At 42.4% G+C, this 25,003-nt stretch overlaps 1 protein-coding gene across 3 annotated transcripts in view; it reads left to right on the forward strand.

Moving 5' to 3' along the window:
- The first annotated feature begins 10,090 nt into the window (after positions 1-10,090).
- Positions 10,091-25,003, forward strand: part of LOC142496024 (protein arginine N-methyltransferase 8) — a 131,301-nt gene continuing 116,388 nt past the window's right edge. The window contains exon 1 of one of the 3 annotated variants that reach the window (XM_075602264.1): positions 10,091-11,035. In XM_075602264.1, the coding sequence (XP_075458379.1) occupies positions 10,967-11,035 (69 nt within the window). In that variant the 5' untranslated portion in view covers positions 10,091-10,966. The remainder of the gene's footprint in view (positions 11,036-25,003) is intronic. The other 2 variants (XM_075602265.1, XM_075602266.1) reach the window with 2 other exon arrangements.

The raw sequence follows: 25,003 nt of genomic DNA on the forward strand, positions 1-25,003 counted from the left end.
CTACAAAACTTTGTGAATTTTACAGCAAAACAAAAAAACAATTAATATTGAGAAAGTAATTTTTTTTAAAAATTAATCCCTAGGTAATATATTGGAATTTGCTACTTTTTGGTAGAATTTGGAAAATGTGACACTTTTGAGATTGTGTATAAATGACCCACCTGTCATTCTGACTGCTTATGAATAATATGGACTGGTCTATATTATTTGTACTTTCTCTATGAGTAGGTCACTCAACTCAGTACAACCCTATCAAAAAGATTGGAGGTGTAAGATTAGGTCAACATCTGTCTCAACAGGATCACAATTCCACTTCACATTCACCTTAGGACAACACATTAACTTTATATAACCTCTAAATGTAGAAAATCTGTCACAACACATTTTCTATCATATCTGATTCAACCTCATACGCATAAAGAACAGATGACATTTGGAAAAATCAGGATAGATATAAGAGGCTTATGGCAGTTTTTGATCCTCCCGGATATGAAGGGAGCAGTTTTTGATCCTACCAAAGACTAAATACACAGTTGCAGCACTAATAATATGTTGCACAAAGCAGTCGCATAGTGTTATTCAGTGGTGTAATATAAAGCATTGGGGTTCCTGGTGCCATTTTGCGGCGCCCATAGATGGTATCTAAGACATGCACTGTCACTTACACTTTGACAAAGGTTTGCAAGGGGACCAAAACGTTGATGCTTTTGCAATACATTTTATAATCTTTGGAAGGCCAGAGGAGTGCCTCTTTTTCTATTTTTGATATAAAACAAGTGCTAAAGACTATGGCCTTTTTTGTTTTAAATTTTTTACAAATGAGTTGGATTGATTTCTAAAGTGCAATCCCACCAACTAAGCATTCATTGAATGGATACAAACAAAAACATACACTGTACATAATAACAACTAAAACAATATTAGAGCAGAATTTGGTGGTCTTACTGAAGCTGTAATATGAATAAATATTGGTTATAGAAGGACATTGCTTTTTGAGTGATCCCAAAAAAAATTTTGAGTCAACTTTCCATCAAAGATACTTTCTCCTGATTCAATAAAGAGTGAATAGGTAACAAAAGCTAAGGCAGCCCTGAAACAAATGGAATGGGTTTTTGGCCAAATGGAAAATGTCTTATTAAAAGTAAGTATCCACCTGTATTAAATAATCTCCAAAGAGTATTTTGGGGGTATAACATTTGTTGTTTATTTTGGACAGTGCGGATTCTGAATCATCTCAATTACAAAATCTATACAGCCTTTGTAATGTAGAAACCCTAGCTAGAAACCCTAGACTAGTTAGATATTTAGATGAGAGGTACAAAAATTAGCAGATATTAAAAAAAACACATATAAAGTCATTATTAACCTCTTAGTAACCATGCATGACTTCATGTCGCTAAGTGAACTAAAGAGTTATTACCTACCCATTGCATGCCATAAAGGCTAATAAGAGCTTACTAACCTCAGTTTTAGAAGGTACAAGAGGAGTCACACACTGCAGATTTGATTATAACTTCGGCCCTAATTGGGCATGACAGACTTTATTTTTGAACAGGCTGTCCTCGGTTATCCAACTGAATCCATTCCGGAAGTAGCGTTGGATCGTGAAACCGTTGTAAAGTGAGTCCCAAGTTAATCAGTGGCGGTGAGCATTGGATAACGCATTCCGGTGTTGGAAAACGGCCCATAGGGTTGCATTGTAAAGCGTTGGATATGCCATTCATTGTAAAGTGAAAAGTTGGATAGCGAGGACTACCTGTATTGTGGCTGAAAATAACACAATGTTACTGATGGCATCCGCACATGGTCCCCACTCTTAGTAAGGATGTCAGGCATTTTTAACAACATCTAATGTCATTAGTAATAGTGTTCACCACTCCACTTATATGATTCACCAGTACTGCACCAAGAAGTACTGCAACTCTTGATCAGGCCGGCTCCAAGAAGGAGTCCTGTAAGAATTACCTCAGTTACTTCTCCTTGACCCAGTTCTCCAGCTGTGGAACTTCTCTCTTCCCCCTCACACTCACCACAGTCCCAGAGAGAATGGGGCCAGAGAGTGTGAGCAAAACAGAGTACACAGCAAAGTAGGACAAGGTCCAGTGCCCACGAATGGACTGTGTATTTTTTTGTGTTTCTGTATGCAGAGATGCATAGTTGATTATGTGGGAATGTTAGAAAATGTGAGCTACTTGAGGATTTGCAGGCACAGGCTATCGATGAGCATATGAGGCTCTGCACCTTTTATTTGGAGTGGGCAGTATAAGACTTACTGCATCCCCATGGTCATGCCCCTTGAGTTGCGACACCTCAAGTAGGTGACGGAGATCCCACATCCTCTTTATCCTTATCTGCATGTAATTGATTCAAGTCTCAAGGATTTCACTCTAGCCTACTTTTGTCTTACTCTCACTCCTTATCTTGTACTGTTAGGACACTGTCACAAGAAAGAACATGGAATTAGTTGATGGATCATGGTAAATATGTGTACTACTGTAGCTACTGACACGGGTTGCATCTTGCCCATTTTTCAGTTTGGGATTGTGATGTGATGCACCATTATTTATTTTTTGAATGCATTGTGGTGTAGGATATTACATAATGCCTTAGTATTCTCATTCTCCAACATGGAAATCCTCATGCTTCTTGCTTCGGCTGCATTCTCCATGGCTTATTCCTCAACATGGTTTGGACACTGCTGCACCTGCTGTTGTGAAGTTTTCTTGTTACTGAGCCTCTACACTCCTCGTTATTTTTCTTTTCTATTTCTGTTTTCTTTTCTGTTATATTTAAAACAATAATCAGGAATTAAGGAAATCTATAAATATATATCAAACATTAAAAAAGTTATGGTTGGTAAAAAAAAAGTGACAAAAACCCTCCACCGTACAATAAATAAAAATATCACTTGTGGTGCATTTGCATGTCTCAGACAGGTCTGCAACCTTGTCTTTCCCTATTATCACATAGGAAAAAATGTTTCCACAGCAGCCAGGTATTCTGGGTAATGATATGCAAATGTGTGTCACTTTTTGCTTCTTATCCATTCTAACATGGATCCCTATATGCTTATGCCTGCTGCATTACACCGCTTATCAGCACAGCCTGGGTTAAAGAAGTGCATAACCAGTAACCCTGCTCACAGACAGCTGCTTCAACCTTTTGGGCCTCATCAGTGCCAGACTGGTTACCGGCTATGTAACATAAACCTGGTGAGTCTATATAACCAGACGTTTTACCCACCATAACTTTTTTTATGTCTGGTTATACCCACGTACCAGCTTCGCATTGCACAGCCCACAACCAACCTCACACTGATGAGACACAAAAGGTTGAAACAGCTGTCTGTGAGTAGGGTTACTGGCTATGCACTTCTGTAACCCAGGCTGTGCTGAAAATATGGGTTCCACGTTAAAATGGATAAGAAGTAAAGAGTGACGCACTGTGCTCATTTGCATGTCATTACCCAGAATCCCTGGCTGCTGTGGAAGCAGTGTTTGCTAGCAACAATGGGAAAAGACAGGGGTGCAGACCTGCCTGAGACATGAAAATGCACCCACAAGTGATATTTTTATTTACTATAAATAAAGAAGTACAAAATTACTAAAAAATTAAGAAAAATATATATACAGAGAGCATACATGTTTGCATTTTTTTAAATAAAATGTTTTGTTACATCATGTGCTTGGACTTCAAAGCTGTGGTTAATGTTACTGTATGGAAATGTGGAATTGCTAAAGCAACGTTTTAATGTTTTAATGTTTTTATGCAGGCATAGCACTTCTTTTTCAGTGAATGAAATGAGGCCGTTACTTATCTCATAGTTTCTCATTTAAAAAAAAAAAATATATGTCATGTTGGTGAAATGATATTATATATTTACATCAGTCTATATTGGATTTAGAATTTTTAAATTAGATATGTAATAATATGCACAATTACCAAGGCTAATAAAGAGCTATGCATCACTTTTTCTCCTTTTCCTCCCCTCTTCCCTGACTCCCTCACCCACTCTCCCTCTCTGTCTCCCTCTCTGTCTCCCACTCTCTCTCCCTCTCCATCCCCCTCTCTCCCCCTCTCCTAGTACTACTGGCATGGCATTTTATTTGGGGGGGGGGAAGTAGTAACTAACTGCAATGTCCAACCCACCTCTCTTCAATCATTGCTTTCTCTCCAGTCTCTCTTTGCTGAGACTAAGGAGTCTCAGCAGTTTCACTTTTCCCCCTTATCATTGGATATGTATGCTCTATTTTTTTTATTTGATGTTATTTAGAGAACAATTGTGTACCATATTGAAGGTCAAATACTGTTATAGTACCTGTTAGTGTACCTGTAATAAGAATTTTTTTTGGAACCGTCATTCCCTCCCGAGTCACTGATGGAATAGTAACTTAGGACATACACTGAGCATGTGCAAGCCGGCCAAGCATTGTACCAACAAAAATTTTACATTTGTGACTGTTGGCAATGCTATATGCATGTTGGCTGGCTTGTTTGGGTCTTTACAAAATGATGGGGAAAAAATATACATAATGCCATCTGCAATTTGGCAATGATAATGATGCTGATGGCGGTGGTGGTGGCAACTCACTGTGTCAGTCTGCTAAGTCAGCAGCTGCAACAGCTGCAACAGCTGCAAAAGCTTAACTAAGCTTGTCTTGGTCAGCCTCTGACTAGTTACTTAACTTCTCTCTCACTAGAGCATGGAGGCAGCTGTAGCAGTGGTCAGTCACACACAAAAATAGTTTTTCACATGTTTGAGTGTTTCACAGGTGAACAAAGTTTGTCCTTGGATCCTCCCTACCAGCCTTGCAATACAGACGCAACAGTAACTTACGACATACATAGATTCAACAAGCCAAGCACTGTACCACCATAGATGCTAGTTTTGTAGTTGGCAAAGCTGTTTGTATGCTGGCTGGTTTGGTCCCACAAAATAGCGGTGAAAAAATATATTTACATGATTGAAGTGGTGGTGGTATGGACTGCGGCCAGTAACCACTAGTGGGTTGTAACATTTCTGTCATGGGCACTTGGATGGGGTGGCACTGGTGGAGTGGCAGCTATTATCACCTTTTCACTCTCTCTGCCAATACACTTGAATGAGGACAACTCAAACACCACCACACACTAGTATTCAAGAGGATTAAAGTGAGGAGGCAGGAATGAAGTATCTGTCATATACACCTCCACCATGTCCATACCACTAGTTGCATTTGCTGGGGCTGCTTCTGCACTGCTGTGAACCATGGCATAGTGATGGAGATTTTCCCATAGTGATGGGCATCTATGATTACTGAGGTCACCTCCACCACAATGTAATCATCTCTCCATCTGATACAGACCACATGGGGATAATTTCTGAGGCATTCAAGCATTGATGATGAGGGTCTAAGTAATGCACATGGTGTTGATATTTTTTATGTTTGAATATTGAATATGTAAGTGTACTACTTCATGCATTTTCCCAATCTTTGACAATGATCACAGTTTTATCACTGACTTCTTAAGCATTATTACCACCACCATGTTCTAATTCTAAATCACAGTCTCTCACATCTCCACCAACACCATTATCATCATCAAATCCTCATTCACAAAAATAGATATAGATTAATCAACATCTTGTCCCTCTGACTCTCCCTCTTCATCTGCCTCTCTTAACAGCTCTTCAGAGACTTGTACTATCAATGCCGGAGATTCTTCAGCATTCTTCAATGCTGTTGATTAACGAGGTAAGAATTAGGATCTGCCTTTTTAAATGTCTTAGCAGCAGCACTAGCAGCTGGAAGTTTTTGCTTTTCCCTAGAACTGACAATTGCATGCTTAATCTGCTTCTCAGACTCCTATTTCAGGACTAAGATGACTTTTAGGTTGAAATTATTATTTTGTCTTTTTATCAAGTCTTTTACACGTTCGCTTGCCATTGACAACAAATAAAAAATAATAGAGGGTTGAATTTGTGGATGTGTGGACACTTTGCCTGATGCAAAAGAATTTAAGTCTAAATTACGTTTTGGTTCTAAAGAGAGAGTTTCAGAGAAAACAGGAAGCCAAGAATTGTGGAACTTGGGTTTAGTTTTTTTATTTGCAATATTGGCAAGCATAATTGGTGAGAAGGAGCCCCATAAGTGTTCTTCTTTCTTTAAATATTTAGACACCATATGGCCTGCTTGTGTATCATCTCAGGGAACTTCAAAGTGGGACAAGAAATGGTTTTTCATCATCAATTATCCTTACAACCTCAACTTCAATGGGATCACAAAGATGTGGATTTGTGGATGCTTGTGGCCTTTGTACCTCAGACAGCCAGTCGGTATTGAAGAAATTAAATGTTGGACATTCAATGATGGCCAGTGCCATTAGGGCCATAGCTGTTGCTTCCCACATGATTTTTTTACCTGTTCAGTGATACATGGTTACCAGGCTTAATGTTTGCAGAAACTCAGAGGTCTCAGTACTAAAGGATCAGCAAATGAGCACAAGGAATTGGTGTGGGATAAGATTTGTAAGGATGTAGCATTGGGATGCATGGCCAGTCTGTATCCACATCCTCCATGGAATATAATCTACATATTTCCCCTTTGGGGGTTGTACCTAAAAAAGAGGCACACACTTAATGTCTCATTCAACATCTTTTGTTCCTAAAAGTTTTTTCAGTGAAATACAGTATTTCAGAAGAGTTGAGTAGAGTTACAGTACATAGGCATCATTTGATGATGCAATTGCCCTTGTTAAAAAAAATGTGGTCCCAAGTAGGTCAAAATCCAGTCCGCGGAATTTCCATTCAAAATCTGTTCCGTGTGGATTAATCCAAAACCGCCATTGGATTCAATCCGCATGGATTCTGACAATCAAATCTGTGGATTCTGCAAACCGTTGGAGCATTCTAAAAGTACAATCCATGGATTTTTGTAATCCAATGGAGTATTTTAAGAGTAATATTCGTGGCTTACGCTATCCGTTGGAGGATTTTTTTTTAAAATCCTACTCCTCCATTGGATTGCAAAAATCCACGGATTATACTCCTAGAATGATCCAAAGGTTTGCGAAATCCACTGATTGGATTGTCAGTGATGAAAAAAAATCCCGAATGGATGCAAATCCGCCGCCCAAAACATTCGCCCATTTCTAGTCCCAGGGCTTTCCTTGCAAAAGCAGATATCAAATCGACATTTCATACCCTACACTTTCACCCAGCATGATTTCATTTATTCGGGTGCCGCTGCTCTATTTCATGTTTCTTTTTTGAGTTGCAGTATTTATTACACTTTTGGAATGGGTGGCTCTGGTGGAGTTGGGCTATTTTGTTATTTAGGGAACCAAGGGGCACAAATGTAATGGCATGGTTTCTTGTTTTAAGTATATTTCTCAATGTTTTAGGGTTCCTTGTGCTCAAGAGACATCGGAAGGTCAGAATTGGGGCACCGCTTGCCTCAGAACAAACTTCTTTTAATAAAGGATTTGATTGAATTAACGTTGAGGAAAAGAAAAAGACTCTCCATTAATTACAGATTTTACTGCGCCATTTAATTTTTCCATGCTAGGTTCTTACCGTAGATACAATCTGTGCAAGATGAAACTTCATAGCTACAAAATGCATTTCTATGTCATATAATTTTCTACTATTAACAAAAAATTGAAAGGACTTTTAATGGAATGTGTGGCTTTTTGGAAGCTGTCTTTAGTACAGAAATTTCACTTTTTATGTATGCCTCGGGTTCCGTCAATTTTGGGGACTATTGTTGTGCTGAAAAAAAGGATTTTCGTTCTTTTTTAATTATTTACAATTGTGATGGCTATGCATCTTTAAGGGAATTTGATGACAAATAGGTACTTTCCTTTATGTTCAGACCACCTAGGGGTTCAGTCATTACAGGTGTAGCAAGATTTACTGTCTTCCACACCACGGACGAACACGCAAAAATCGGCGGAGCCAAGAACAGTGCTTGCGGGGAAGCGATTGCGGCCAAGGAGGATTAACAATGGTGAGGATCAATGCTTAGCTCAGAAGGTAAGAAGCAGTCTCCATGTTTGTCCAACTCCTTGATGATGTAGATGACATAATATGGGTATCTACATAAAGAGGGGGAATACTATAGGACCATTTTCAGTCATCTACATCATCAAGGGGGTTGAACAGTGTTAAATGTCCTGCCCAACCCCCTTGATGATGTAGATGACAGAATATGGTTCTATAGTGTTCCCCCTCATGCATAGATACCCATATTCAGTCATCTACATCATGAAGGGGTTGGACAGACATGGAGATTGCTTTGTACCTTCTGAGCTGCTCTTGTACAGGGCACACTCACATAAACTGACTGCTTCTGTACCGTCGAAGAGTGTGCCGTGTCCCTATGCGCAACTTCTCCAGACTGTTTGGCTTCCACACAGATGGCTCTTAAGATTAATGCTACAGGGCTCCCATTCAGAAGCAGGAACCCCACAGTGTTCATCCTTTCTGTTTTTGGTGCCATGACCATGCACAGTCATGGTACCATAAGCGATTGTGGTACCGAGAGCAATAACCCTTGCTACATCTGTAATTCTTTTTCTTGCCAATTGCTTACCAGTTATTATACTAATCAGACATTTGGTATTGCAGTACTCAGGTTAAACATACTGTTTAGGGCAACTCATACCTGTCCTTGTAATCAAAGGTGTCTTGTAGTGGGGTTGGGGCTTGCTTACAGGTATTCAAGTATGTGCAGGGTCGGTTTGTCACTGAACGGCTACCTCTGGGGTTGTCCATCCAATGGATTTACATTATTTCATGTCATGTATGTTTGTTTTTGGAGTATGAAGAGTTAGGGGGTTATTCTATGTAGTCTGAAGCGACTGTTCTGGTCTTGTTGAGCTGAAAACCCCTCTTAACTGCAATAGTGATTTTTGGCCATAAAAATCCGCTTAAGAATATATACTGTAGAATCACGTCCTCCTTGGTCTAATGCTTTGTTTAAAAACTAATAATAATAATATGAATAATAATTATAATTAAAAATAGAAAATTATAATAAAAGCATTAGGCATTATCTCTCTGACCTGATTAAATGAGGTAAAATCCTGAAAGATTGTCAATGTAAAATGTTGTTAGTCTATTAAATATGTGTCACAAACAACCAAGGTGTACTGTACATTTCCTGCTATATATTTTCAGCTGAAAGAGAATTTTCCAAAATATGAATGAACATACAGTAGACGGATTTAAAATTCCATTAAAGCAAGTTGTAAAGATCAGGCACAAGGAGTAGGACAACAGTCTGCAAACATAATTTCTGTTTCTTTCAGTCTCCTTTTTAAAAAATATTATATTGATCTTTTCTATTGCATTGTAATGTCATGCTCCCTCTGTCTCTCCTTACCACATGTGCATCCACTAAAGAACATGTTCCACTTCAACTAGCTGCAATTTCTGTGTAATAACAATGAGTGTAGATTTCAGTATAAATGTGTATCTGTTGAATGTACTGTACAGATACTTCTATGCTATTAAGAACAGAGGGGTACACATTTCCAGTACTTTCATTCTTCAAATGAAAAAAAAAAAAAAAAAAGACTGTACAGACAGTAATAAAACATCTAAAAATCCTTCTAAATCTAAAACCAAATATTTCAATGAAGAAATAAAACTATGTTTGCAATCAATAATAGTATATAATAGTATGGTCAATAATAGTATATAGTAATAGTAAATAATAAAACTATGTTTGCAGTCCACATAACTGTAATATATTTATGAATATATATATAATTATGAATATATATATATATATATATATATATATATATATATATATATATCATGTTTTAACTTGTTAACTACATACAGTGCCCTCTGCTAATACTCCTTTTTATCAATTACTGTACATATTTTACATCAGATTGCAATAGGCAATGCAACATCATAATCTCTCTATATAACACACCTAAATAAACCAGCATCTGCTATTGTATCAAAATATGCTAGAAACCCAAAATCCTGATTTGCACAGGGTTGATCTACGACAAATAGGTTATGCAATGAGCTTGAACGGATCTGAAAGGGGTGAATTTAGTTCAGCTCAATAGCAGCACAGAGGGCTTTGTATTCATATTGTGGATAGTGCTTTTCCCATTAGCCCAGGGTAGAAGCATTCAGTACAATGTCTCTTGTGGATCTGATCCTCCCCATTGGACGTGGAAGTAAGTAAGTCAGTAAGAAGCACAGGGCTAGAGAAAGCCCCACGCGACTTCTCCAGTCACGGAAACGGCGAGCTGAAGGAGTTAATGGGCTGACCCCCCCCCCCCCCCCCAAAAAAAAATCAATCTCTCATAGACAAAGCCTCATTCAGATCGGAACCAGAAAGTAGAGCATATTTTTAAAAAAAAGTTCAAGGCATCTCATTCTTCAGGGACGCCTGGGCATCGCATTCTTCAGGGAAGCCACTGGAAATAGTAACCCTTTCTGCAAGAGGGTTGGCTCTTCTTTCTTCAGACTGAGCTCACAAGAGATGATGAAGGTAATATACAGCATGTTATAATAAGCCCTTTTTTGGTATCACACCAAGTTTTCCCAGAAGAAATCAGAGGAGTGTTCCAATCTCAAGACTTCATCCCTTGCAGCTCTGCATACAGTAATACCTAGTAAGATCAGTATACCCTGCAATTGACAAGCACTGACTGGATACAATGATCCAAAGAGAACTACCAAAGACCCACTGACCCCAGACCATGAAACCTGGAACCTTTACATGACTTGGGTAGCTGGCCGAAAACCTCTGTGTGGACACTGAGAAGGGAGAAACTTTCAAGTCAAAGAAGTAAGATTAACACCTTACAGGAAAGCAGAGAGAGAGAAGCAGTTTGGAGATCTGTGGAGAGGGAGAGAAAAAAAAAACCACCTAAAAGAAACATACATTGATTTTTTTTTTCCTGCCAATTTTGGAAGTAATAATAATAATAATAAAAAAACTCGCAGGCTCTTATGGGAATGAAACACTCCTCCCGCTGCCTGCTCCTGAGGAGGAAAATGGCGGAGGCCGAGAACATCGAGGTAGGAGAGCAGCTGAATGAGAATCCCTAGTCATTTAAAAGCCAGAGATTCCCTGTAGAGACCCTGGGGATTGGGGCAGATAAGGGAGACTGGGAACTTCCTAGGTGTGTGGAGGGATGGGAGCTGGCTGTACAGATCCGCATGACTAATACCCTTATTAGATTGAGCAGGCTGCTGTATCAGGGGCTTAATGGTGTATCATACTTAGAGCAGATCTGTAGGAAAGATGTTGGGTATTAATCACTTTTGGATCGTGTTCAATAGAGTGTTAGAGCTGTTTTATCTGGTCCCTGTGTGCACACAACTTCTGCACCAGATCATACCAGCTGCTGTAGCCTGTACTGCAGATATATTAATTTGTTGCCTAAACGTGGTCTGATTACAATGGGAAACCAGGACCCATATGATCCTTTACACACAGCAGCTTTGCGTTTTTGTTCCATGGGCTTATAATGTTTTGTTTTTTGAGTCTGAGGGCTCTTCCAGTCCTGAATCAATGAGTCTGTGTTTAAAGCATATGCATTGAGCGCCAGGAAGTAGCCCTCAGGGAACTCACCTTTCCAATCCCTCATCCGATATATAGCAACACATTTCCCCTTAACCAATCTCCCCAAGTGACACGACTGGTGTTAACTTCGCAGCGCTGAGAGGGCTGCAATAATAACGACGCTGTGTGCCCCTTACAGGGATAACATGAATGCATAGTCCTGGGTACGTGTTGTGAAGATAACACTTGGACCTGGACCGGCAGTAAGTCTGCGGTGAGAGCTGCAGTGTTGCACTCCGCAGAGTGCACAGTCACATAGTTGATCGGAGCTCTCCAAGGTGCTGCAGTTAACCCACGCTAGCAGTGAGAGGAAAGAGCTGCAGGACAGACGCTTCTCACAGGGGGAGTTTCTCTGCCCCAGACCGAGGCTGGCTTCACTTCTGTAATGCGGTCTATGTCACACAGATTAATTGCTTTAGGCTGTATCTCTGTAGCATGGCTCGTCCCTGGAATACTGTTTGACCGCAATCTGTTTATTATCCTAACTTCAGGGAGGTGTTTGCGTTCTCATAACTCCTGTGTTCTGCCAGGAGTGCAGACATTAAGGTTTTTTTTTGGGGTGGGGTGCTGGACATATGAAATCAGTAACATGTATACATTACTCTGTATATATATATATACACAGTATATACATAAACCCCGCTCTCCTCTCCCACTAACATCACTTCCAGCCCCACATGTGTTCTGTTGTTTGCATAATGCTGTGCCATAAATAACTTTCATAGCATAACCATCCCTAACCATAACCATAACCACCCTAGCAGAAGTACTTTCATAGTTAGTCATTAAATATCTAAACTTATATACTTCAGAAGGGGATATTGTCTATGTATACAAGATGAAAGGGTAGGATACACACAATAATGTATGGTGTGTATAATAATATAACGTTTCTGCAGCAGTTTATGTTTTGAAATATAGTTCAGCGTTGCACAGACATGCTCATTAATAATTAGCAGCCCTGAAATTTGTCCCAATTTCTGACCATACAGATGACAGTTAAAATGTCTCCTTAATTATACTTCCCATGACATAAGCGAATATAACTCGCAATTCTTTATTTTAATGAATCTTAAATGTATTCCAAACAATGCTTTAAAATATGAATTATTGAAGAGATCAAGCAATCTTTACAAATTCCAAATTTGTAACCAAGAGACACCCACAGTACTAGGACAATTTTCAAAGACAATACTGACTGATTAGTTTCAGCAATTCCTGTAAATGGAGTTGAACATGTTTTATTGATATGTATAAAATAATCTGAATCATTTGTTTCAGCATTTAACTAGGTGAAATAAAAACCTGGTCAATGCTTCCAGTGGTTCTTTGTTATGTTCCACTGGATCAGTATTTATAAAATCTTTCAAATTTTGTATGAACTAGTGAGTCCATCTAGTATATACATACACACACACACACACACACACACACACACACACACACACACACACACACACACACACACACACACACACACACACACACACACACACACACACACACACACACAGTAAGATTGTTCCTCTAAAGAAAGTCTATATCCATATTAACTTGATGCTCTCATAAATGTAAAGCAACAGAAGAGGAGAGCTCTATATGGGAGTACTGTATACTCAAAAATTAACCTTTATTGAGTATTATTAAAAACAGGGATAAAGGGGGCAAAGAGGGGGGGGGGGGGGCTCTTGCTATATTCATATATTACTGATAGGGTGCTGTAATGGACAGTGAGAACAGATACTGCACTTGCAAAAGCAAGAAAAGCGTTCTTTTTAAATAGCACTTGAATCAAAGTGATGAATTGTTTGCATAAATTAAACGTAACTTTTAATAAAATGCCCTTATTAGGAAATAATAGACAAGCAGCGATGTTTAGACAACACGCAAATTAAATTAAAATAAGAGGATCATGTCGCTCACTGTTGGGAAGGATGGATTATTTCCACTACTACAAACCCTCTGTACAATTAGAGTGAAATTGGTGGGTGCGTGTGGACAGATTCATGGAGGGATAATCCCTGATTCGCTGATCAATATGACTTGAATGATAGAGTTCAGTTACCTAAAGGTCAAACACTTCACATTTTTGGAAGGAATATTGGTGTTTATAGTATCCGTTTTTTCTCTCATAGTATGGATAAAACAGGACAGGTTTTAGATATCTCATTTGGTGGTTTAAATAATCAAGACCATAAGAATGTCTTGTAGCTATACTACGTAAAGAGTGTGTCCTCAAATGATTTTTTTAAAGTTACAGGACAGTTTTTCATCATATGTCCCCAAAAGGTATCTCCCAATATCACATGTCTTCCCTCAAATAGTAGAGAAATAATAGGACAGGTTTTAGCTGTCTAATCTCATATGGTGGGTGGTTAAGAGGCTACAAGCAATTTGTGGCTATACCATTCCAGTCTTACTAAAAGATGGTAATTACAAGTCATGTCACTAACTGTTTAATGCAAATAGCAGCTTTAAAGAAACAGTCTTTTTGTAATTTAGACAGATCCTGCCAGCATCTTTTTTAGTATGAATAACTCATTGTCAGCATCATTCTCATTTTTTTTTTTAAAAAGTTGAGGGGGCGCTGTTCCGGGCACTGAGGAGAATGGACGTGTTCTGATGCAGCTCCATGAATCCTGCCACAATTAGAGGAACTAATTTGACTAAAACCTCCAAAATAAATATACCAGCGCAACTAAGCATTAGGGACAACAGGAAAGATGTCTAATAAAGCCAAAAAAGCTACCACATAAGGTAACGAAATATTTCAACAAGCATGTGGCGGATGGGGAAGATTGCGGTGGGCCTCCACAAGTAGACCTGGAGAAGGAACAGAATAGGAGAATAACCCGAAAGGACCTGGAAAAATTAGCTACGGACATCAAAAGCTCGATCCAGACCGATCACCATAAAGCAGCGAATTCAAACACACCATGGAGCTGGAACGCAAGGCCGGTGAGTCTTGCAAAAGACAGGCCAACGCAGATGGAGACATACAACAAATGTCAGAGGAACTAAGAATAATAAAAGATGGACTAGAAGATATAGAAAATAGAGAAAGATGACAGAAACTCTGCATATGAAACATCCCTTAGCTTTGACAGTGGTTGTGGACCAATTGCAAAACTACCTCAGAAGGCTTTTCACGAGTCTTGTCCCAGCTCAAGTCAAGAGCACACACTCTCTAGGCCCAAGAGAGACGTGGTCATTAGATTACACTATTTCAAAACAAAAGAAAAGATACTAATGGCCTGTAGATCTAAGCTTTGAAAATGCTAATATACAAATATTTAGTGATCTCTCTATATCAGGGGTGTGCAAATTGGGGGGGGGGAGGTGTGCTCTTCCTCAAGGCATTACAATTCAATGCCGTGGGATCGCGTGAGGCCTCTGGAACCTCAACTTACATTGATTCAGCCGGCGCCTGGAAGCGTCTCCACAGCAACTCCGTGTCAAATGAAGCTGCGGGTCACGTCACATGACCCTGCACGTTATTTGATGCCGCACTGAGCGAAGGGGGGCACACCCCTTCTCTAGATCGACAATCCTAAAGCATAGGGAAATGAAACCCATCTCGACCCTATTACGAGAAAAGGGCTTGAGATGCCGGCAGGCCATTCCTTTCCGCCTTGTGGTGGAAAGAGGTGGCAAACAGTTTGCACTCCAGGACCTGGATGAAGCGGATGGCTTCCTGAAACAAGAACGCCTAAGCCAGGCCCGACAGGCCAGAGACCCGCAGCGATCCCGAAGATCGCCATCTAGAGAAGAGCAGCAGGGGAGACCTTAGGGGTGGCTCGCTGCAATAGAAGGTCGGGGTCACAGGCAGGTCGGAGGCAGGTGGCATGGTCAGGGTTACAGGCAGAGGTCGAGGCAGGCAGTAGATAACAGTATCAGGGTCAGGCAGAGGACACAGGAACATAACTTGAACTCGGGAACAGGACTGGGACTCGCATGCAGGAAACAGACAGGGACAAGCCAGTATATAGGCAATGGCCTTAAATATGAAATCAGTACTAAACATGGAACAGGTCAGATCAGAAGCAGAAGTCAGGATCACAAAGCAAATGCAAAGAGGAGCAGGAAACAGGAAACTATAAGGCAGGCAGAGACAGAAGACAGGAACACCTCAGAGGAGACTGACAGAGGAAAACTCAGAGAAGACAGAAACAGCAGCACACCTGGAGGAAAGACAAAGGAACTGTGAGAGAGGGAGATTTAGAAAACTATGTCAGGGTTATTCCTGACATTTCTCCCCCTTATCCAGGGAGATCCTCTGGACAACCCTCCAGGTTCTTCAGGGAGACCTTGATGGAAGCCCGACTCAATGTGTACGTCAGGGGCTGATGGGAAATCCAAGAGAGGTGCATTTATCCTCCTCACAGGATTGTAGGCATCAGCAACGGTACATCGGGTGTTGCCAGGAAATCAGACAACCCTCCAGGTACATAACATGAGTCAGTGGGGCAAATATTGTCCTTAACCCCGCAGAAGACTTCTCGCTGAAAAGCATCTTCCACTGGTTTGACATCGAATTGTCCTAGGCATCATGCTGCTATCTCTTCTTTGTTGCTGGAGTGACCATCTGTGTCTGGCTCAGCATTAAAGATCTCCCACACCTCACCCTTAGCAGAGTTTTCACCAGCTCCGACTGAATCTTGTGACATCTTTCTTTCTCGATACAGTAATGTATTCATACAGAAACACCACTTAATAATCAGAGATGCCTTTTTCATTGTGCGATAGCGGCTATATCTCGGTTTCATTCTAGTCACAGACGGAATTTTGATGGTGGCGGATTTCCTAACAAGGAATCTGGTTCAGACCACATTGCACAGTAGAAAGACTGGATCAGAATTGCACTTCTTTATCGTAATCTGCTTCTTCTTTCCAGCATCATGTGGAAAGCAGACTGTAGCACTGAGACAGCATAGCGAATGCTACGGTCACAGCTTGCTTGGTTAGGACGCAGGATCTGTATCTGGACTGAATCACACAAGCAGCTTTCTTTATTTTCCTGTAGCATCTTTTTTGCTGAACCCTTCTAACATTTGATTGCAGTACAATTACAAATTGTTTAAGATATTCATATTTCCTCCTTTGTCGTTGCATTCTCAAAATTGACTGAAGAATGCAGGCTGCTTTAGTCCGGCGACAAAGCAGACAAATTTTCATCCCTTTATAGGCGGCCTGTATGATGACAGCTGTGGAGCGTTTGCGCAGATAATTCTGTCTCTCCAGCCTACCTTGGATAAGGGTTCTGTAGTATCTCTGAATTGTTAGGATGCTTCTATTCTTTCTTTCAGAGTCTGCTCTGATTTTAGAATGTTCTAAATAGAAACATACTGTAGGGAGTTGACTCTTTCCTTTTCCAATGCGCCCTCTGCTTCTTCCAGTGCCAATTGCATCCTTACTTTTCTTCTACCAATAGTCTCTTCTTCTCTTCAAATTCATGGAGTCTCTTATGTCCTTCCCTGCCTTGGACAGAGAGGTTATTCAACTCTTGGTTTACAGTTTCAAAACCACTATTAAACCCTTCGACTGTCTTTCGCACAGAACGTATCTCTGTTTTGAAGTGGCAAATCTCCTACTGAGAGGCTTCAAGCTCTGTATTAAGCCTGTGACCTTCCTTCAAAGACATTTCCAGTGCTGCGTCAACTTCATCAGCGAAGCTCTGGGCATGGGTAGCATCAGGGTATGCCTTCTCTAGCTTACTTGACATGATCACTAAGTCATTCTCCAACTGATGCGTTTCTCTCTCCTGTAATACGCATTTATCAATTGCTGTGGACAGACACTTTTGTAGTGCAGCCTCGGCTTCTTGCTCTTTATTTAGTCGTCCATAGAGGCAATCAATCTCATCCCCTGTGACTTGAAGTGCCTGAGTTAAGGCATCTTTATCTTGGTTCAAGGCTTCCTCTTTATTTTCACCTTTTTCTGTGCCACTACTCCTGGGATGATTCTGCTAGTTGCCTTAGGCTACTGCATATCTCTGTTCCCTTCTAATGCAGGCTTTCCTAGTGTTAGTGTTGAAAGGTCATCCTTCTGCAACTTCCACTGTAACCGGAGAACCTCCTTTCTTCTTTTTCTTTGCCTTGAGAAGCTCTGAAGAATCAATGGTATGTGTTCACATTCACTGCTCAAGACTGCTTTCAAAGTGGAAGCCATAGAATCAGACGTAGAGAAACCAAACTCCCCAAGAAAACCAGTAAAGAGGAAAAGTGTCTTTAAGGCAAAAGCATTGGAATAAACAACAGAAATACCAGGCATAAACAGGGCGACAAAAGATAGGAGAGCTGACTTTTAGATTTGAGACCTAAAATCAGTCAAAGAAATATAAATTGCAGGGGGAACCATAGACAAAGGAACTTGCTGTTACATCTGAAACTTTAGAATCAGGCTTAAAAAGATCACAGGTTGCAGAGAGATCGTGGCATACAACAATAAAACAATGGGAGTACTCTTGTTTTTGAAATGGGAACCAGTAAAAACAGCAGTGGTACACCCAAGCAAAGAAATCAAGGTAACACAAGTCTCCAGTGGCCCAATCAGGTAATGCAGAGAGAGACAAGCCTTGTCTTTGAAATGAAAGTCTGAGTCTGAAGTGGTGACACCAGCTACTGCAGGGAAATACAAGCTGAGGTTTGGAAAAGGGAATGTGGGGATCAGCAGGGGTTAAACCAGGCACTGCAAAAAACTCAAAGAAAAGTGCACTGGTCTCTGCAGAAACAGTTTCAGCCTTAGCAGAAAAGTTTTGGACGCAATACGCCTTCCCAATCTTACATGGGGTACAGTGGAGAGTTTTCTTTCGGAAGCTGAAAAAGCCTCTTCAACTGGAATTCCCCCAAAAAAAGAAAAAGAGAACTCTTCTCAGGGACAAAGTGCACAATAATTCTACAGAACACTTTCAACAAAAAGACTTTTTTTTAAGGATCCCAAATTGGTCTTCAAAACACCAACAAAAGTTTTTATCTTCCCCCAACGCCAGCGGAAGGGGTATGCTGAAGCAGGCAGGGGATGGATAAGGTCCAGAAGTGGCTTTTACTTTCTGTCACGAGGGAGACTACAGGAGCAGGTAGGACCTTGGTGGCCAGAACAGTGGGACCAGGCAAGACTCGTCAGAGTCACAGGCAGATGGCAGATAGCATGTCATGGTCAAATGAGATTGGAGGCAGGCGGCAGGCGGCAGGCGGCGTGGTTGGGGTCACAGGCAGGCGACGTTGTCAGGGTCACCGGCAGCAGTTGGAAGCAGGCAGCAGATAGCATGGTTGGGGTCACAGGCAAAGGACACAGGAACAGGACTGGAACTCAGGAACAGGACTGGGATTTAGGATTAGGACTGGGACTCAGGGTCAGGTTTGGGACTCAGGATCAGGACTGGGACTAGGGAACAGGACTGGGACTAGGGAATAGGACTGGGACTAGGGAACAGGACTGGGACTTGCAAGCAAGAAACTGACAGGGACAAGCCAGTAAATAGGCAAGGGCCTTTAATATGAAATCAGGACTAAACATGGAACGGGTCAGGTCAGAAGCAGGACTCAGTATCACAAAGCAAAGGCAAAGAAGAGCAGGAAACAGGAAACTATAAGGCATGCAGAGACAGAAGGCAGGAGCACCGAAGAGGAGATCGACAGAGGAAAACCCAGAGCATACAGAAATAGCAACACACCCAGTGAACCGAAAAGGAACTGTGTGGGAGGGAGATTTAGGAAATGATGTCAGGGTTATTCCTGACGAAACCGTTCTTGTGGTCTTGATTATTCAAATCATCAAATGAAATTGCTAAAAACTGTCCTGTTTGTTTTCCATATTCTTGGAGAAAATAAACGGATACCATGAGCCACCAATATTCCTTCCAAAAATGTGAAGGGTTTGACCTCTAGGTAACTCAACTTTATCCTACATGTCACATTGATCTGCGCTATCTGGGATTATCCCAGATGAATCTATCCACACCCACCAATTACACTCTATTTGTACAGAGGGTTTGGAATAGTGGAAATAATCCATTCTTCCCAACAGTGAGCGACATGATCCTCTTATTTTAATTTAATTTGTGTGTTGTCTAAATGTCGCTGCTTGTCTATTTTTTCCTAATAAGGGAATTTTATTAAAAATTACGTTTTAATTACGCAAACAATTCATCACTTCATTCGAGTGCTATTTAAAAGAAGCTCTTTTCGTGCTTTTGCAAGTCTCTGTTCTCACTGTTGTTATTGAGTGTTATATAAAATACTATATAAAATAAATGGCAATAATTAAAAATACAAAATAGACACAAGATAGGTTAATGACCTTTTTATTTAAAAAATGAAGGGTTAAAGGTGTGATAGGATCCTCCGTAGCTCTAATAAATGTAACTTGCAATAACTCTATGATGACATCGTCATTTGCTTATTATTGAGTAGTAATACTTACACAGTATAAGGAATTATATCACATACTATTGTAGACAAGGTTCACCCTACTTAGTGGCTATTACAATTGGGGGAATGATATGTATTATTGGTGAGTATCTGTGATAACAACCTCTGCAACATGTGCTGCAGACAGAAAAATTGTATAAATATTTTTTACATTTAATACATGTATTTTAGTAAAATAGTTTTATAACACCCCATCTTATATACTATATTAGTGAAAGCACTGTATGCCTGTCTGCATGGCCTGTGTCCCTAGGGGAAATCTCATTGGTCCCTTGGTCCGCCCGCCCCCGCACACCTCTCATTGGCCTGAGGCGGAGTGACGGGCCAAAGGAGGACAAGGACACACACACACACATACACACCTCTCTCTCTCTCTCTCTCTTCCCCCTCGGCCACACATACACTCTCTCTGTCCTCTCTCCCCCTCATCACACTCACCTCCCTCCCTGGAGCTCCACTCACCTCCCTCCCCGGAGCTCCACTTACCTCCCTCCCGCTCCACTCACCTCCCTCCTGCTCCACTCGCCTCTCTCCTGCTCCACTCACCTCCCTCCTGCTCCACTCCCTCCCACTCCACTCACCTCCTGCTCCACTCACCTCCCCTCCCTCCCGCTCCACTCCCTCCCGCTCCACTCCCTCCCGCTCCACTCCCTCCCGCCACTCACCTCCCTCCCGCTCCACTCCCTCCCACTCCACTCACCTCCCTCCCTGGCGGGGGGACACGCGGCCACCTAAGATGGCGGCGCCCGGAAGGACCCCCTTCCTCCCTCGCGGACTAACTAAGACCGCTCCACTCCCTCCCGCTCCACTCCCTCCCGCTCCACTCCCTCCCGCTCCCCTCCCTCCCGCTCCACTCACCTCCCTCCCGCTCAACTCCCTCCCGCTCCACTCACCTCCCTCCCCGGCGGGGGGACACGCGGCCACCTAAGATGGCGGCACCCGGAAGGACCCCCTTCCTCCCTCGCGGACTAACTAAGATGGCGGCGCCCTGAAGGAGAGGTGACATGTGTGTGTGTGTCACTGTGTGTGTGTGTCACTGTGTGTGTGTGTCACTGTGTATGTGTCTCACTGTGTGTGTGTGTGTGTGTGTCACTGTGTGTGTGTGACACTGTGTGTGTGTCACTGTGTGTGTGTCTCACTGTGTGTGTGTGTGTGTGTGTGTGTGTGTGTGTGTGTCACTGTGTGTGTGTGTGTGACACTGTGTGTGACACTGTGTGTGTGTGTGTCATTATGTGTGTGTCACTGTGTGTGTGTCACTGTGTGTGGGACACTGTGTGTGTGTGTCACTGTGTGTGGGACACTGTGTGTGTGTGTCATTATGTGTGTGTCACTGTGTGTGTGTCACTGTGTGTGTGTCACTGTGTGTGTGTGTCACTGTGTGTGGGACACTGTGTGTGTGTGTCACATGGGGGGGGCAGGAGCAGAGAGAGAGTGGGGAGCGGAGAAACATACAGGGGGAGTGGAGAGGAGAGACCCGGAAATTTTAAGCAACTCACCCCCCTCCTGTCCACTGTCCCCCCCCTCTGTCCACTGTCCCCCCCCTATGTCCACTGTCCCCCCCTCTGTCCACTGCCCCCCCCTCCTGTCCACTGCCCCCCTCCTGTCCACTGCCACCCCCCTGTCCACTAACCCCCCCTCCTGTCCACTGTCCCCCCCCCTCTGTCCACTGTCCCCCCCCTCTGTCCACTGTCCCCCCCTCTGTCCACTGCCCCCCTCCTGTCCACTGCCCCCCCCTGTCCACTAACCCCCCCTCCTGTCCACTGTCCCCCCCTCTGTCCACTGTCCCCCCCTCTGTCCACTGCCCCCCTCCTGTCCACTGCCCCCCCCTGTCCACTAACCCCCCCCTCCTGTCCACTGTCCCCCCCTCTGTCCACTGTCCCCCCCTCTGTCCACTGCCCCCCTCCTGTCCACTGCCCCCCCCTGTCCACTAACCCCCCCCTCCTGTCCACTGTCCCCCCTCTGTCCACTGTCCCCCCCCTCCTGTCCACTGTCCCCCCCCCTCCTGTCCGCTCTCCCCCCCCTCCCGTCCGCTCTCCCCCCCTCCCGTCCGCTCTCCCCCCACCCTCCCATCCGCTCTCCCCCCACCCTCCCGTCCGCTCTCCCCCCACCCTCCCGTCCGCTCTCCCCCCACCCTCCCGTCCGCTCTCCCCCCACCCTCCCGTCCGCTGTCCCCCCTCCCCATCCTGCACCTCCCCCTCCTCCTAGCGGGAAATTTAACTCACGGGCAACGCCGGGTCTCTCAGCTAGTAACTAATATTTAGAGAAAATGACAAGAGATGCCGAAATTGACATTTCCTACTGCTATATGCAAATACTGCTATGTGCAACTACTGCTATATGAAACTACTACTATATGCAACCAATTCTCCAAATGCAATGAAAAGTCTGACAATAGTTCAGCAACTAAAAATACCATTTGGGAGCACATTCACATCTCAGACACGTCTGCAACCCTGCCTTTCCCCATTATCTCTTACCATACAATGCTTCCACTCAAGGTCTGGGATTCTGGATAATGACATGCATATGAGCACTCACAGTGAGTCACCTTTGCTGACCATAGTTCAAAACATAAAAAACAGTATGAGTACAGAGTTCACACAACACAAATGGTTCTGGAGAATCTGGAGATGTTTTGACATATGTGGTGTTGACAATATTAAAATAGGGAATACAAAATGCTGACCAAGCTTCTTAATCCATGCTAATTTTTTTCTTTGCACATTATTTTTTTGTATTACCTGGGCTCATCTCCTGGCCTTCAAGGTTCCTCCAGTTCCTGAGAACTTTTGTCTTGTGGAGAGAAAATAGTTGCAAGAATCAGTCTCAGTCCGGCAGCCAGTAGAAAGCCACTGACATTATTCATCAGTAGTTGACACTTTGGCTTTATTTATAGTTTTTTTTTGTGTGTGTCAGGGGACCACAAGTTAGCTCTGGGGGAACCCTCAGTTAAAGTGACATACTATGCAGCTTCCTGCTTGTAAACGAGCAACAGTTCATTCAATTACAGTACTAAGATACTACTAATGGATGGTACTCAGATTATTTTACTGAAACATTGCCCAGATGTAATAATAAATGCTGAGAAATGTTGTAATATCTGAAAAATGTGTCATTTTACTACATTGATGTCATTCTTAGAGACCCCCATGCGAGGGTCCGGCTAAATTGGAGATCCCTGATGGTTATTATACCAAATTGTCTACATTGAATATATAGGCTGTACGTGGATACATTCCCTCCTTTTGAACCCCTACATTATTTTCTATACTGCACCATGAGAGTTTGCGCTTCGCTCTTTTTTTCCCCCATTTCCTAGTTTCTGATGTTTGAGCCATCTACAGTACTTGATCAGCAGCAACTCTCTCAATTATAAGTGAAGTTCCTTGAATCACGTGGTTTTGTTGACACTTTTAATTCACTTTGTTTCAAGTGCTTTATACAGTTTCAATCCCTTTCTAACACTTCACATTGTAATTTGGAGCGCATCCCATTTGTCTTCTCCTGTACAGTACATCAGTTGCCAAATTGTTTTAGTTTACAGATAAAAACAGTAATTGAGTAAAATATAATTCAACACCATAAAACATATCTTTCTTGGAGTAGTAGTTAGGACAGTGATGTTCTGCTAAGTTTTTCAGCTGGTACTGTGACATCATGAATGAGTAGTTACTGTACTTTTTAATTGTTTTTTGTTTAAAACAATCTTTTCTAAATAATGTGCGGTTTTGTACATGTGGGTTCTTTACCCTTATTTAATCTTATCTCTAGTGGTCATGCAACCTTAAACATTATGCAATATGGTTACAAAGTGACTGATTACACTGGAATTTGGACATAAATATAATTTGGAAATTCGCTGAAAATTGGTTTAAATAATTGAATTTGTAATATTACTGTGGCAGGACGGCCTGTAGCCGAGGTCAGGGAACAGTCCACACGTGTAGTTTCAGGATAAATGAAAACGTTCAGTGGCTTTATTTCTCCACAGCAACATAACATGCGGGTACACTGTCCCTTTAAGCAAATAAATCCTGCTCCACGTTGGGAGAAAACTGACTAACACAGCAGTCCTAGCTAGCAGGCTGGCTGGCTAAACCATACCCAAACCGTAAGAGTCTTTTTAAGCAGTCATGCAAACAAATGAAAGAAATCTTACTTTGGCTGCAGTAAGTAGTGTGCTGTATCCTTCTGGCTAGCAGCACATCTATCCATGTGCTCTCATCTCAGACAGCCAGCTACTGCTGGTAACAAGATCCTTATCTACCTTGCTGGCTCTCAGGTGTCAGCTTACATCCTGATTAGCTAGCTTCCACCTGAGTTAACCCTTATGAGTGTTGGATGAAGCACTCAGACATATGTTTCCCAGGCATAACTGATAGGGGTTGACTTCACCCTGTCACAATTACCATAAATAGTATTTCAGTGTAAAAAGTCAATTTACTCTTGGTCTGGGCTGATTGATTTTTTTTTATTTGTTAACTTAATGATTTAAAGCTGAGCATTCTGTTTAAGATTTAATTATTTGTGTGTACTGTACATCAGAGATGGAAATGCCTAAATTTCCCTCCCTGGCCTCTGTGCAACTGTATGTGCAGTGATGGCTGACCTGTAAATCACCACTGCGCTCCCCAGCAACATCAAAGCCTGATCTGGTGCTGGAACCGGCAGCGGTACACCCCTCATCGGAGTACAGGAGGCAGAGGCTGCGCGAGAGCTGGGGATGGAGCTAGTCAGAGCCCACCTATACTCTGCCTGCCCCTGCTCTCAATGAAAACTGCAGGGAGGAGTGTGTGTATGCAGGGCCCCTGACAGGGGGGGGGGGCAGCCAGGACTCCTTTTCTGGGCCCGGTGATTAAAGGGGCCCAGGTCTCTGCCTGCAAACCTTGCAGAGGGAGCCATCTGGAGGTTATCTTTGGAGGTGCTTGTCTAAGGCAGCATGCTGTGGGCTAGTGGAAGGGAAGCTCCCCTGATAGGCACCTCTGTGAGGAC

This window comes from Ascaphus truei, chromosome 5, assembly GCF_040206685.1.
Source record: "Ascaphus truei isolate aAscTru1 chromosome 5, aAscTru1.hap1, whole genome shotgun sequence".
NCBI lineage: Eukaryota > Metazoa > Chordata > Amphibia > Anura > Ascaphidae > Ascaphus > Ascaphus truei.